This window comes from Onychostruthus taczanowskii, unplaced genomic scaffold (genome assembly GCF_017590055.1).
Source record: "Onychostruthus taczanowskii isolate IOZ18803 unplaced genomic scaffold, ASM1759005v1 scaffold12, whole genome shotgun sequence".
Lineage (NCBI taxonomy): Eukaryota > Metazoa > Chordata > Aves > Passeriformes > Passeridae > Onychostruthus > Onychostruthus taczanowskii.
In genome coordinates, this window is record NW_024498351.1 from 6758587 (window position 1) to 6774006 (window position 15420).

Sequence of the window (15420 nt, forward strand, 5' to 3'; positions counted from 1 at the left end):
GGCAAGTGCTGCCAAAACTCTGGTGCCTTCTCTGGAACACAAGTTCTGCAGGGAGCAGCTGAGGGAGCTAGGGGTGCTTAGCCTGGAGGAGGCTCAGTGGAGACCTTACTGCTTTCTACAACCACCTGAATGGATGTTGTAGCCTGGTGGGGGTTGGCCTCTTCTCCAAGGAAACCAGCAACAGGGTAAGTGGGCATAGCCTCAAACTCAGCTGGGGGAGGTTCAGGCTGGACATCAGGAAGAATTTCTTCACAGAAAATATTGCAATATAGTGCCTAGGGAGGTGGTGGAGTCACCGTCCCTGGAGGTCTTTGTGACTGGATATAACACACAGCAGGTGACTAAACACTGGAATAAACACAGGGAGGTGGTGGAGTCACTCTTCTTAGAGGTACTGAAGACGGGATGTATCACTTTGCGCAGTCCACGGTCTAGCTGGAACGGTGGTCTTGGGTCACAGGTTGGATTGGATGATCTCCAGAGGTCTTTTCCAACCTGATTGATTCTGTGATTCTTTATTAGTTACAGTCACAGCACCTCCGGCCTGTGGAGTCCACAGCTGCACTTGCACTAGGCAGGGAACTGTCGCATCCGCACCCTTACGGCGGGGAGGACCAAAGGCGCGTTTATCACGACATGAGTGCATTAATTTAAGTTTTCTCTTAGCTATTCTTCCCCGCCAGAAGGGAAGCCACCATGGCGGCAAGACAAAAGCAGTAGAAACGTGTTCCCCGCTCGCCTCCCTCCCCGCTTCCGGATAGGGAAGAGAGACCAGTAGGCAGAAGCGGGTGGAAACAGGCGGATGGAGGCGGGCCGAGGCGCGGGGCGGTGCCGGCGCGGGCGGGCGGCCGCGGTGAGCGGCGGTGGGGCTGTGCGGGTCCGGGCGGGAGTGGGCGCGGAGGGGTGCGGGCGAGCGGCGGAGCCGAGGCCGCACGGAGGGACGGGACCGGCGATCTGTCGGTATGAGCCCGTCTCGGCCGCCTTCCGCCCCGGAGCGGAGCGCCGTAAAACTCGCCGCGGCGCTGAGCCTAGCGCGGGGCGCTGGGGGAAGGAAGGCGTCTGGCTGGGCGGGGTCTCGGGTATCCCCTCGGGCTGCGGTGCCCAGCGGCCCGGCTGCCCTGCCGCGGCGGCCGGGGCCGAGGGCTGGGCCGGGTCCGGTCCCGCCCGCAGCCCGGGCCTGCCCCGGCGCGGTGGCGTCAGTGAAGCCACAGCGGCCCGGGTGGAGCTCTGAGCTGAGCGTTTTCCTTGTTCCGTGATAGCACTTAGTGAAAACAGTGCCCGTCTTTTAAAAGAGCTCGCCTCAGGGAAGCAAAGATACGTCGCTAGAGCAAGGGTTATGGTGTCACTTGGGCACATTAATCTGAGCCACCTCAGAACAGGAGCGTCCTAAGTTAAGGGTGAAAGTATCCACCCTTAATGGTAAATGGATAATAGAAGAAATGTACAAATAGACAGTCAGTACGACATGCGACATTTTAATAAAACCCACTTAATTAGCAAAGAGGTTCTTTGGAATCTTGGCAATAATTTGGTTCACCGTTGAGGTGAAAGCTCTCAAGGACAGGGCCTCTTGGTTTTGTCCCTCTCTGCAGAGATCACAGCGATGCGTTGCTGTTGCAGTAAGTGAGCATCATGATTTGGTGTGGGTGTCATGTTTCTGAGGGAATTGTGGAAATGCAGAGCACAACACTCCAGGGAGGTGAACCAGTGAGCTTAGTAGGAAAAGAGCAATGTATGCCAACAAAATTCCAACATCCAATAGCAAAATTGTACTTTTTCTGCTGCTGAGAATCCTGAAGTACCTTTCAGTAAGGGCAACTTAGTGGAAAAAAAGCCTTCAATAACAGTATCAATTGCAGTTGCCTTTGCTTGAGTTTCAGATACAACTGCTATGCTTTAAGAGCATAGCAGCTTCAGCATTCGGCATTTGTTCTGGTTTTGGCATTTGTTACCTCCTAAGTCTTTGGAGGGACATATGCAAGTCCGTCTGGCAATAACATAGGATTGAAGAGAAGAGGCTTTTAGTGAACTCGCAGAAGCTCTCTGATGTGGAAAGTATGTAGAAAAAATATAGTCAGGTTAATGTTGTGTGGCAATTTATTATTTGCTCTTGATGTTTTATCATACAGTATTAGAATTACTTAGCTTGGAAGGGGTCTCTGTAGGTCATTGGTTAATTTTCTGCTTCAAGCAGTGCTGTCATTGAAATTAGAAGTTAGGTTGCTTCAGGCCTTGTCCCATTAAGCTTTCTCTTGAAGGATTTGAAATGGAGTTGAAAGTTGGATGTGAAATTTAGCCAAATTTGGAACAAAGTGTCCCAAGTTTTGGAAAGTTAGTTACACAAAGTTCATATTGTTGTGGTTGTCCTCAGAGACACCTCTTCTGTCAAAGTGATACTCCATATCAAAAGTGCATGTGTGGCTCATCTGTTGAGTGTAACCTAAAGATGACTCACTTTAGAAAAAGTCTGAGGTATTCTGCGAGTAAAATGATCTTTGCCTTTCTTAATATACTTATGTGGAATGAACAAGGAAATTATAGAGGCAGCTTCTCCCTTTGCTCCCCACAGAAAAATGAACCTTTATTCATATTTAGTATCAGCTACAGCAATCCCTGTGGTTACCTTATGATTCCATTCTGATCTCACTGTGGCACCTATAGAATCTCTGCACTTGTTCCTGACTTCTTGACAATGGGTCTGCTGTAAATGCTTCTGCCATTTAAGATTTTGTCTACCCCCATTTTTTGACACACCCCAGTGTGACCCCCTCCACCCACCCACCCACCCTTTGGCTACAGGAATAAGGAATATTCTGATACCATCTCACTAAAACATCAATGCTTCCCATAGCCCTCAGAAATTTAAGTCCTCATAACCTTTGAGTGCACCTCTACATTCACTTCTTGTGTCTTCTGATAGAAATACAATATTGGGGTTTTTTGTTTATCTGTTCTTAAGTCACTTTATTCATGTTTTGTGTCAGGTTTTCATGGGGTTCTACATGAACCTTTTCTTCATTAACCTCTTTGCAGTTCATTTCAGCTTTGAGAGATTAATATGTAGGGTCCTTTAAGTTTCAGATTTCTAAACTAGGTTGGTATTAATTAATAGTCCACATATTTAATTCCATTCTTTGATTCCAGATTCTGTCCAGACCTGCAGCAAAACAACTCCACAAAAAGAAACACCTTCAGAACAAAGATGAATATCGGGAAAGCTTACGGTGCTGCTAACATCAGCAATGGAACAGATCTAGCTATTGGCTTTACCTCTTCCACAGTAGCTGTCCTTCTATTTGGGACAAACTTTGTGCCTGTCAAGAAATTTGATACTGGTGATGGTAAACTTAATTGTACTCTTTTCTTTGGTTTGCTATTTTTTGCTAAAAGGAATAATATTTTACCAGCAAATTATTACATGCCATCATCACAGCATTAATCCAGAAAGTATGTTTAATTTTGTCTGCTGTTGTTAGGGTATAAATCAATAATACTGCTTCAGAATGTGGCATATCTTTAGAAGAGCCTTTTTATAAGTTGTGCACTTTGACAGTGATGATGTACATTTAATGAGAATGTCACAATGGAAAGTGAAATGTTCTTTCTTCTACCCTTGTGGAGATTCCTGGATACATAAAGTGTTATTTACAAATAAGGCAAAAATTTTTGGACTTTGGAGCATTGCCTTTCAATTGTGCATCTGACATAAAAACAAAAACTGAAATTTTAGTAACTTTATTTGCTGACTTGGTAAGAGGAAACAATCATTCCTATTTCGTACTTGTAATATTGTCACTTTACTAGGTTTATGTTAAATTTTCCTGTTTATATGAAGCATAATCAATTAACAGATCTGTAAATGAGTAAATTTGCCATTATGTTATTGCAATATGGTACCTGCATTGCAGGCTGAATATAGCCTCTGCTTTTTGTGCCAGATATGACTCTAACAAGACAAGCTTGGGCATAAAGTTAACTGGTCTGCCTAACTGACCCTTCAAGAATCTACAGAGGTAGAAAAGATCTGTCACTGACCATCCTCAGTGTCTGGGATTACCAGAAAAGCTTGAGCTTTGAAAAAGTCTCATCCTGTGCAGTCCTCCATGTTAGCAGCTACTGGAGTGGTGGGAGAAGTTTGCAGCAACTGAATATCGTCTTTGTCAGAAGTCCGTCAAACTTTTCATGTGTTTAAGAATTAGGGCTTGTGCAAACTTTTGCCAGCAAAGTGTCTTTTGCAACTCTGTAGGAAGAATGTGTGATAAGGAGAAGGTTAACCAAATTATAACCCACCCTAAAAATACATGCTTTGAATAAATTGTAACAAGGTTCCCTGATATTCACAAAGGCAGTGGCCATCTTTTTGATTTTTTTTCTCTACTAGTGCATCAAAGATAAACATAAACTGTTACGTGATTCACACATGCAGTATTCCACAAATTCCCTATTGTGTGCATTTGATTTTTCCACAGGCATGTTCTTCCAGTGGATTCTCTGTGCCTCCATATGGATAGTTTCTTTGGTGGTCAATTTGATCCAGAATTGCCCCCGGTTTTGGCCTCTGGCTATGGTTGGAGGTTTTGTGTGGGCTACAGGTGAGGATAAAAAGATTCCGATACTTGAAACTTTTCCACATATAAGATAGTAGTTATTTAATAGTTATTCAGTTCTTTAAGCATCACTGTTAATGGAACTTATAGTAAATTCTGTTTTATTATGCTTGCTTTCTAAGAGGCAAATTGACACCAAAAATAATGTTTAAAACTATATGGAGGAAAAGTCTATGTTCAATGTATCTATTTTTAAAAAACATTCTTACTACCTTGTAGCTTCCTAAATTTCTTTGCCTTCCAACGAGGTACAGAACCGAAAGCAAACATATACAAGATCACATTCTATTTTTTAACTGATTGCAGTTTTGGTTTTTGTATTTCAGGCAACGTTACAGTTGTCCCTATTGTTAAAACTATTGGCTTAGCTCTTGGTCTTTTGATATGGGCTTCTTTTAATTTGCTGACAGGCTGGGCAAGTTCAAGGTAAGTATGTTTTAAATCTTAAGTGATTGATTAATTAATAACATAATTAATGTTGCCAAGTCTTCATTAATAAGTGAAAACTCACCTGTAGAATCATTCAGGTTGGAAAAGACCTTTAAGATCATCAACTCCAGCCATTAATGTAACACTGCCAAGTCTACCACTATCCTTTTTATGTATTAAAACTATCCTCTTTAGGTATTAGAACTTTTTCCTTCTTAGTGGAAAGTTCTCAAGTTTACTGTTTTAGCTTTTTGTATTTCCTCTATTTCAGTAGAAAGAAGAATGCCCAGTGATGTTATTGAGTCAATAAATAATGTATTTCTTAATGTAAAACTAGTACATATTTGTATTTTTTTCTTCTGCAATCTGGTCTGATAAAATAACTACAATTTTTAAATATAGATATTTTAAAAATGCATGTTAAATTAAAGGCTGTTTTTGTAAAGTAGACATGGTTTTTTGCAAGCCAACTGAAGCACTGATCTAACACTGAAAATATATACTTAGGCAGATTTATTTACATGAGTCAAAACTTCAAAGACTAGGTTATAATTTAACTATTTATATAAAGTCAGTGTGTCTGAGTGAAACTGGTTAAATGTTCCAGGTTTGGTTGGTTTGGAATTGACCCGGAAGAGGTATCAAGACCAATCTTAAATTATATTGGAGCTGGACTTTCACTTATAAGGTAGAAATTGATTCTTATAATGAATATCTGTTATGTAAACTACATATTTAATAACCAATCACCAGGATGATTTAACAAGAGAACAAATATTTTGAATAATCTTTGGCAAATCAATATACTTCCAAATTCATGAGCTATCCATACCTAGTTGGTCAGTGCTCATGTAGAAACAGACATGTTTTCCAGTACAGGAGTGAAACGGTTATCCATAAACACAAAAATATATGTTTATGCTGGTAGGCATGTTCAAGGCAAAGCAGAGGTGCATGAATTGCCTCCCTAGCTAGGTTATTCTAATGGTTGACTTCCCCAAATCCTATCAGAGGGTAGACTGATTAAAAGAATCTTGTTAAGAAAATGTCAGATTTCTGATCTCACTTCACTCAGTCAGGGGTACAAATCTTAATCTCGTAACAATAGAATATGCCACAGAACCCCTTCCCTGGTACTTTGGGGTCCATGAAAGACCAGAGGTTTTACATGTTTTGCTATCTGTAATAGCTTTGTGTCACGTAAGTCTTAAGCCACACTTCCAAATCCCACGCAGTGTCTTCCTTCAGGATCTTTGGAAGGACTTTATTCTTTCTTTCTGTGTGTTTGCTCTTTGTATGAATGCATACATTTTGGTCCAAGCACAGAGGAAAGAGGATCTTTGTTATGTAGCAGTATTCTTGCTTTCCAGCTGGGTGGCTGGAAAGATGACCCTAAATCCTAAAGGCTTACTTAAAAGCATGCTGACAGAAAATGAACAGAGTGCCTTTCAGAAAAGGAGGGTATTAAAAACATGGAGATAAGCCATTTCTGACTGGTAGGACAGAACTTCTGCCTTAGATTCATGATTTTGGCTTCCACTTTTCTTCTTTGCTAAGAGTCTGCAGCTTTATGTCCATTCCTGTTAAATGTGCCACATGATTTTGGGAGGTACTGAGAAAATAGTAGCAGTACTGCTACTGATGGATTCATGCAGCTCACCACCTGCTTCCTGTTTCTGAGATATCATGGAGGAGTGACCAACAGGGAGAGAGATCGTGAGCAAACATGTTTCCCTGCAAACTGCACGAAGCCTGTGCATGTTGCTCTGTGGAGCTCAGAAGCAGGCTTTTCATTTTAGCTTCCTGTGTGAAATCTGTGTTTCCTCTGGAGGAAACTGACATCCTTGTATAACTGTACTTATTCCATCAGTAAGAAATTAATCCTTCTTCAAATGGAAATATTCTGTTTACAGCTAGGAGAAGAAATTCCTAGATGAAAATGTTTTTCATAAAAGTAAAAAACAGATCCTTCCAGTTCTGATTGCATGTATTTACCTGGTCTCCTGGAGGCAGGGTTAAGAGTAGTAATATTACTCTTTCTTCTCCATTTTATTAACTTAATGCACTGAGCAGCACTGAGCAATATCCCTTTTCCTTCTGTATGCTCACAAGGCCCTGTAGCAGCAGTATCCCATTCCTCACATATGATGGAAGACTAAAAATTAGTATTTTTTCATTAATATAGAGGCAATTCCATGCAGGTTTTAAGCTGTTCCATGTAGAATTTTCAAGCATGTGTTCCATTTGTGTGTGGTTTCGTACAAAAGGGCACTGTTAGCTAAAGCATCTGTTGTTAATGTGATTGTGACTACACACTGTTAAAAGATGATGTTTCAATCACATTACATAAGAAGAAAGATCTATAAAGTGATACAAAACTGATTTATTTACTTACTTTCACTTAGGTTATCTTTTAGCTAAATTAAATTAATAACTTAAAATTATTACATTTATATCTTTTATGTATATATAACCATAGTAAGTTATGACTTTAAAGCAATTGCATTTTTAAATATACTCCAGTGACTCTAGGGTAATAATGAAAACAAGGGAATATGCCTCCAAGTAAAACTTTTGTCTCTGGACGCTAAATGTTATGTCCTTATAACTGACATGGTATTTATTGGTGTATTTTTCTCTTCTGAGTGCTGTCATATTTCTTTTTATAAAAACTGAAGTCCAGAGTTCTTCAACTTCATTAGAAAGCACACCTTTACTGAGAGAAAGTGTAAGTACTCTACAGTTGTTATTTTACAGCAGTGAAAATACATATCCATCTTAAAACAAAAAATGTGTTTGTTAATCAGGTTTGCTAGGATTTATGGTAGACTACATAGAACAACACAAATATGTACTGTATCTTAATCTGTGGATCTTGGATATCATTTTGGATATTAGCAACAGAAAAGGTATTCCCAAGTGTTCTTTCTTGTTTGTCAGCTTTAGATGGCTTAGAAAGTCCTTCTTCATTATGATGGAGATCATATAGAAGAGTGTATTACTTTCTTATATGAAAAGAGGAAGCAATTTCAATAAAACATTAGCTGTAAAGTTCTGAGGGTGCTTAGGTGAAAGGCCAGGTTTTTGTCACCTTGTAGAGCCAGGAGGCTGCCAAGAGTTGCTGACTGTCATCATCAGCTGTGGCACAGGCTGGAGGCCAGTGAGGGGGTACCAGATTGGCTGTTGCTCCTTAGGGAGCCCACAGTATGCAAGGAGAGCTGGAGAATCAGAGGCTCCTCCTACCATTGTACCTTACTGCTGGAGGTCAGTGCTCAGTGGCTACCTGGACAGGGAGCCCTGAGAGTTTCCTAGCTGCGCTCAGTGCTCACTAGGGGTTCCAGTCTACCAGAGTGAATCACAGAAGATGCTTTAAGAAATTGCACATTTTAAGAAAACAAACTAAACTAAATTTTCATGAAAATTCTTGGTTTTTTTGCAGTCTATTAATGTTTCTGAAGATACCACTGAGGACTCATGGGTGGACAAACTTTCTCCAACAAAAAGGAGACTCATGTAAGTTGCTGACAGTTCTTTTGCTGATGCATAGAAAGTAGCCAGAGAAAGTAGTTAAACACAGTGTAAGAGCAGAATTTGTGGTTTCCTAGCAAAGTCATACAATAAATAACAGGTTTTTACATACCAGCATAGTGTGCAAATCTATATATGAATAGTTGCACAGCTATATGATTATTCTGTTGACATTGTTGAGCGTGTCTAACCTTACCGATCAAGTATTAGGTACTACTGTGAAAAATATCATTTGGCAAAGGAAATAAAAATATCAACTCAGTAATTACAGAGTTGGGTTTTAACACCTAGTTGATTACCACTCTAGCATAGAAGAAGCCTGTGCTAATAACATGCTTCCAGGTGTGGTTTCCAAGTGAATACAGCTAGAGAAGGCATGGCAGTATGGTAAGGAGACAGTAAAAGTGCTTCAAAGTAGAAGCAAGCTAACAAGAAGCCAGTGTGGGGAGTGGAGACTGCCAAGAACACAGCAATCTGGACATGGAGAAGCAGACTGAAGAGTCAATGAACCTGGGAAGTTATAAGGAATATATAGATGGCAACAACAAAGGTGAGGGTGGAAGCATTTTAAACTGAATTTTTGTTCGTTGTCTCCTAGGTCTGCTTTTAGGAAATCCTAGTTATTTAATTTCCCATGACATTAATCTAGATTACTGGCTTTTGCAGCAGGCATTGTCTGTGTTGTTTGGCTACAAAGTAGAGGGAAACTACATGAACCATTTCTCTGCCAGAAAATAAAAATGTGGTAAAATGTTTTATTTTTATGGCTAGCAATTTTTATATGATGCACAGTTTTTTACCTGCAGTACTGGGCTTACATGTGTTCTCTACTTCCTTAACTCATGCAAGGCTATTTTCTCTTATTTTTGTTCTTTTGAAGAGGCTGTAGCCTGGCTGTAGTGGCTGGAATACTCTACGGTTCCAGTTTTGTACCAGTACTTTACATCAAGGACCATGGAAGAAGAAATGAAACTGTATACACAGGAGCAAGTCAGTTTGGTAAAGGCTAATAGATCACTTCTACTTCATTTCATCATTGTGTTCTCCTGCTTTTTTGAAGGCATAGGGTGAAGTTCTTGATATGCTTGAAAATATACCATGACAGTTTATCACTTTATCATGCACTACTTTAGATGTTGTCATAATCATAGCCCTAGCACTCCCTTTTTCTCAGAGGTGAATTACACCATAAAAATCACTGAGAAACAGCCCAAAGACTACCATACTTAACTCACAGGTATGTTTCTGAAGGCATTAAATACTAGCATTCTCAAAATACAGAGTTTGTATACAGAGTGGAGAATGAGTTAAACTAGGACACAAGCTTGCCAATTGCCAACAGCAATAAAGGAAGAGAAGATTGATCATAACAGATGAGGAAAGCATATATGTAATAACATAAGTAATTAAAACCATGTTGTTTTTCAAATTGAAACCATTTAACATAAGCCTAATTGCCATTTTCAAATAACATTCTCCCAGAAACATTTTCCTTAAGGTTCAGGTTATACTGTATCAGGTAATGCATGAAGCACCTTAAGAGCAAATGCTGCTGAGAACACATAATGTCACCATTGACATATACAATTTCTCTTGAATACTGCAATGTATATATTCCCCAGCCAGGCAAAACAGATGTTGTCATTACCATAGCTGCCTTTCCTGTTGAGAATTTATAGCTCCTAGGAGACAAGGATCACCTTGCTACATGCTTCTGCTTTACCATGTTGGAAACGCTCTTAGCACATACAAAATTCTTAAAGGATTTGTTATTCTTCATAATTCTAGTGATCAAAGTTGTGATACATCCTTCAAGATTAAAAAAGGACAAAATTGAGCTATATTTAGCTTACATAGTCTGTGCAGTTGTCTTGCCCTTAAATGTAAAGAACAAAACAGGGATACAGGAATAGAGGAACATAATTACAAGTTCTCTTGACCATCTACAATTATGTAAAATCTTCACCCCAGTTTTGTAGCCTCATCTGAGGATTTTCTCAAGGTTTTATTTAGTTAATTCAGGAATTTGTAATAGAGTTCTGAAAACAGCACCTCATAGAAATGTTTAGAAACCTGCAATAAGTCAACACAACATTTAGTTCATGTTTAATAGGTCCCTGATTATATGCATCCACAGACTGGCAGCTGTGTTCAGCACAATGAGATTTGAATTTGAATTCTTAGGAGTAGCACCTTTATGCATTTTTGTCTATATGAATGTTATCACTGAATATAATTTTGTTTAAATTAATAACTGGTGTTTTTACTAACATTTTGTAATTTCTCTTTCAGATTTAGATTATGTTTTTGCACACTTCAGTGGAATATTTCTTACAAGTACCATCTACTTTTTGATCTATTGTGCAGTCAGGAAAAATAAACCTTGTGTTTATCCCCAAGCCATATTGCCAGGTATGACTGTTTTTGAAATCAGCATTTCATTTTGGTTACTTTTTTGGACCATTTTGCAGTGATTAGTTCAAGTTGTGTGTTGGAATTGTGGTTCACCTTTCAGTTGTGGTTTCACCTTCATTTGACTTACTGTCTCTTTTGAAAGAGCACTATTAGGTTAATTAAGGTTAGGAGACAGTGTTAACTTTTGTTCTAATCTGGAACGAGAACAAAGTGACTTTGAAGATTTTCAAAAACTGATGGCCAGGAGTGGAGAGCACATTGCCCAGAAAATAATAAATTTAATTAATTTGCTACTTCAGTTGGAGTAGCTGATTTTTATCTTTCAAGCTTTGGTTTAGTTTGCCAGAGCCAGCTTGTTGAAGTAGTTAACATACTAAAATACTTATATGCAATTGCTGTATTATGCTATAAATATAAAACTTCCACAAACTGTTGCCTGTACCTTGCTATGCATGTTTTTGATTGGGATTTATTTTTCTAGGGTTTGTTTCTGGTGTGCTTTGGGCAATAGCCAATTGCTGCTGGTTCCTGGCCAATCACTATCTCAGTGCTGTCGTGAGCTTTCCAATAATTACTGCAGTAAGTATATAAAAAATAGAATCTCCAACTAGAATTAAAAGTGAATGGGTTTTTTACCTTTCTGTCTTTAGAACTGACTTGAAATTATGATGGGTCTAGAGCATTGTTAGTCAAAAGTATACAGTGCTTCCTCTGCTTGTCTGCACTAGTCTGGATTTTTAGGAATGACTGTGACAAGCACCATCTTGGTCAATGTCAAGCATAAGAAAAACCAGACGAATTGAGAGTGTGATTCTTCAGGTTATGTAAAAGCCAAAGCTTTGTAAGCAGAATTACAAGTTAATATCAATATTAACTATTTAATTGAAGTGATTATAAGAAGAATTCTTTATGCTTTCATCCCAGGAAGTACATTTTGGTCTGGATGTTTTTGAATTTATGAATTTTATCCCCTAGTAGTTGATTTGCTTGCTTAAGTCAGGCATTTTTTCTTTTTACAGTTCTTGAACAAACAGAACAGATTATGTACTACTGAAAATAATATTCTTATACAAATGTGTGGAAAATAGGTTGGCCTGTTCTGTGTCTGTTTTATTCCTGTTTATGATATACCTTTAAAGCATAAATTCCAATTACTAGGTAAATGTAAACTTTGCATTTACTCTCTAGACACTGCACTAGTTGGTAACACAAAGGTGGCAAATGAGAGTTAATAAATATTAAAATCAAAATTTTGCTTAACAGCTGCATTTTGGAAGCAAACTAATGAAACAGCTTTAATAGGGATTAAGCTTCGCCGCAAGATGCAGTAAGTCAAAATATACTCTGCAGTATGCAATGAAAAAAAAAAAAAACTTGGGATCATTCTAATTAGAAATTGAAGGATTAATGGAAAGCAGCTTTAGTAATTTAGTTATCAGTATGCCTAAAGGGCAAGGATGTAAAATCACAAAATGAAAAATATAAGGAAGCACTTATGAGAAACTGCCTATCTGGACCACAGGTTTTGAACTGCTGCTTTATTTCATCCTGGAGAAAATGTTTTGAGAGGTATTCATCACATCCCTTTAACACTTCATTCCATTTTTTTAAAGTGCATTCCTCTCACAGTGCACATTATAATTACTCAAATAATAGTTGGTAAAGTCAGTAGGAAACAGCACCCACACATATATTCAGCATGAGACACTGTTTGCTGTTTATATCTGTGTCCCATCCGCTGCATTGAGGATGAAGAGAGGAAGGTCACTGGCCAAACATCTGTCAAGTGTTTCCCAGAACAGCTCTAATGCAAAGCATTAACAGAGCTAGGTTTTTTGCTTCATGTTCAGATATTTTCTCATCAGAGATGAAAATTCAGATCATTTCTCCCTCAGGGGAAAAACTCGATTACCAAGAGTGCCTGGAAGTTGCTGTTGTGTATCACTTTTTGCTGTTAGCCAGGAAACCTCTACAACAATATCATGGAAAATTAGGAGTTTCCCTGACCTGTCTCCCTGGCTGGATTTGTGCTTTGTCCAGATGCCAGCTATACAAGAAATACATCTATGTTTCAGTCTCTTGATATCATACTGAGTGATAAAATCAAACTTTGTCCAGTAGTTAGTCATGCTAATAAAGGAAACATTAGGAAACATTGTGGACTCTAATTTGGACTGAAGTGAGGCTTGTTATTTGGAGTCTTCTGAAAGAACATGTAACAACTGGAGCAGACTCCTCAGTGTAATTTAGAAAGAAGTTGTGCCTCCTAGGAAAAAAAAAAAAAAAAAAAAAAAAAAAAAAAAAAAAAAAAAAAAAAAAAAAAAAAAAAAAAAAAACCAACAGTTTCTTGAATCTTTAACCCTTCCTGAAGATTTTATTGTATCTTACTTAGTAAATATTTCAGTGATGCTTATGCTTTTGTCATGAGTGCTTTAATTATACACATGGAAAGACTTAAATGTGTTATCCAGACAAAAGTCAACCACCCTGAGAGCAGTAATGTGACAGAGTAAATTTTAATGAAATTGTGTAATGTATAAATTAACCTTATTCTTTAGGGTCCTGGCCTTGTTGCTGCAATGTGGGGAGTCCTTGTATTTAAGGAAATCAAGGTAATGTAATTAGGCCTCTCACCTAGTATCTCTTGCTTGCCTCTATCTCTAGAAACAGCCTGACTTGGTGTACAGCTGTATCTCAGATTCCTCTTCCTTACAAGTATTGCATTATGAAACTGAAAGTGATACCATGCCATATGAAGCTTTCCAAGAAACCTGAAGAACTGTGAATAATTTTTACAGGAATGAAGATTTTAGTTCCATAGCTGTATGAGGAGCAGTGGATGTAAATGAGGACTGTAGCACAGCCAGGAGGCAGGATGCCAGGCACTGCCTGAAGACAGTTTTCATTTGAGCCAGTTCTTTTAGTGGAGCAGGGGAATGAGCAGTTGTCCCAATAACGCATCAGCAAGTAGATTACATTTTTAGGGTCAGGTTCAACAAAGGATGCAAAAATGCAACATGTATTGTAATTACAATTATTATTACATTGTAATTATTATTATTATTACAAAGATTAGTATTGTAATGACCTTTGTAATTACAGTGTAATGTAAAGATCCTAAACTGATACAGCAGTGGTTGTCTAAAACAAGCTAATTTGCTGGATTTTAACATAGAGGGTAGAAGTTGGTTTTCTAGTAGAATCTAAAGTACTGAATGCTAGCAGTGTAATACCAGGTTCTTTTTGCCAATCTATCCAGTATCCATAGGTGCCTAACTTGGATCTAGAACTAAAAGTTCTGTGTCTCCCACTGCAGATTAGTTTTACACCACGGTGGAAGATCATAATGTTCATTACCCAAATCTTTGTAACTCTCTAAGCCTTTCATTCTTTTCATATAATGTCTGCCTAAATGAAATTTAGTACATTGTTCTACCTTTTTTTAAAAGTGGTATCAGTAATGAGAAGACAATATTTTCCTTTTTCTCTTCTTTTGCCTGTACAGGGACTGAAAAACTACGTGTTACTGTCAGTATCATTTTGCATCATTTTGGCTGGATCACTTTCCACAGCTTTTTCTAAAGTTTGAAAGGACCTTCTGGACCAGTAGATGGTGCTAGCGTTTAACATAAGTAGAAAGACCATGTTGGTAGATCACAATACCTAATAATTTTCAAAATGTATGTCCAGCATTTACATTAACTTACTTCAGCCATGTGGAAATTGAAAACATTTGGCATGAAAGAAAATCTGGAAATATTTGTTCCTATTTTTCTTGGAATAGTAAGAAAATCAAAGGACTTTATTAATCAAAGCTAAATGATTTTATTGTTACTAATTATTTGTTTTTTTCATTCAGGTGCTAAACTTCATGTCGTCATAAATTGTGGATAAATTGTTGTGATAGTGGACAGTGATTTTAATTTTAGTTTATAATACTGTATGTATTTGCAAGCTGATTTGTTTTATTAAAGCATTTTGTCTTACTGACTTAAATATAAGATACATCTCGAAATATTCCTTATGAAACTGATACACATGAAGATAATAAAGCTTTTATTTAGAAGCATTATTCTTTAAATTCATTAGTTTACATGAAAATGTTATCTTCCAGCCACTTCAGATTTGTGAAGGAAATTGAGTAAAAAGGGTGCCACAAAATAAATTACTTTTGTTTCACATTTTCCATAACCACCACTAACAGGGACAACTGTTTATTTTCTTACTTGTGGTATCTAACATTTATATATGCAGAGCATGTTATCTGAATCTCCCCTTAGCCTTTTCTTCAGTACATTAGACAACCCCAGCTCCTTCAGTCTTCTCTTTCTTGTAATTTGCTTGCAATTTCTCTGTGTCTTTCCTGATAATAGTATGGGTTGGCTGGAAGGGACTTCAAAAGCATCTAGGTCCAACCCCTCTGCCAAGGACAGGGATGCAA

The 15420-nt window shown here is 38.2% G+C and overlaps 1 protein-coding gene across 1 annotated transcript; it reads left to right on the forward strand.

The window, feature by feature from the left end:
* The first annotated feature begins 836 nt into the window (after positions 1 to 836).
* TMEM144 (transmembrane protein 144) lies at positions 837 to 14883 on the forward strand. Its single transcript, XM_041395712.1, has 12 exons — positions 837 to 853; positions 3145 to 3341; positions 4470 to 4592; positions 4934 to 5033; positions 5644 to 5724; positions 7683 to 7764; positions 8476 to 8549; positions 9445 to 9563; positions 10857 to 10976; positions 11461 to 11558; positions 13538 to 13591; positions 14485 to 14883. The coding sequence occupies exons 2-12, from the start codon at positions 3203 to 3205 to the stop codon at positions 14566 to 14568; spliced, it is 1074 nt and encodes a 357-aa protein (XP_041251646.1). The 5' UTR covers positions 837 to 853; positions 3145 to 3202; the 3' UTR covers positions 14569 to 14883.
* Positions 14884 to 15420: the final 537 nt, after the last annotated feature.

Bases quoted from the DNA above. Each gene is read 5' to 3' on its own strand.
- TMEM144 (XM_041395712.1), top strand. From the start codon at position 3,203: ATGAATATCGGGAAAGCTTACGGTGCTGCTAACATCAGCAATGGAACA. The intron at 3,342-4,469 runs GTAAACTTAATT...ATTTTTCCACAG, and splicing joins GAAATTTGATACTGGTGATG to GCATGTTCTTCCAGTGGATT. The intron at 7,765-8,475 runs GTAAGTACTCTA...GTTTTTTTGCAG, and splicing joins CACCTTTACTGAGAGAAAGT to TCTATTAATGTTTCTGAAGA.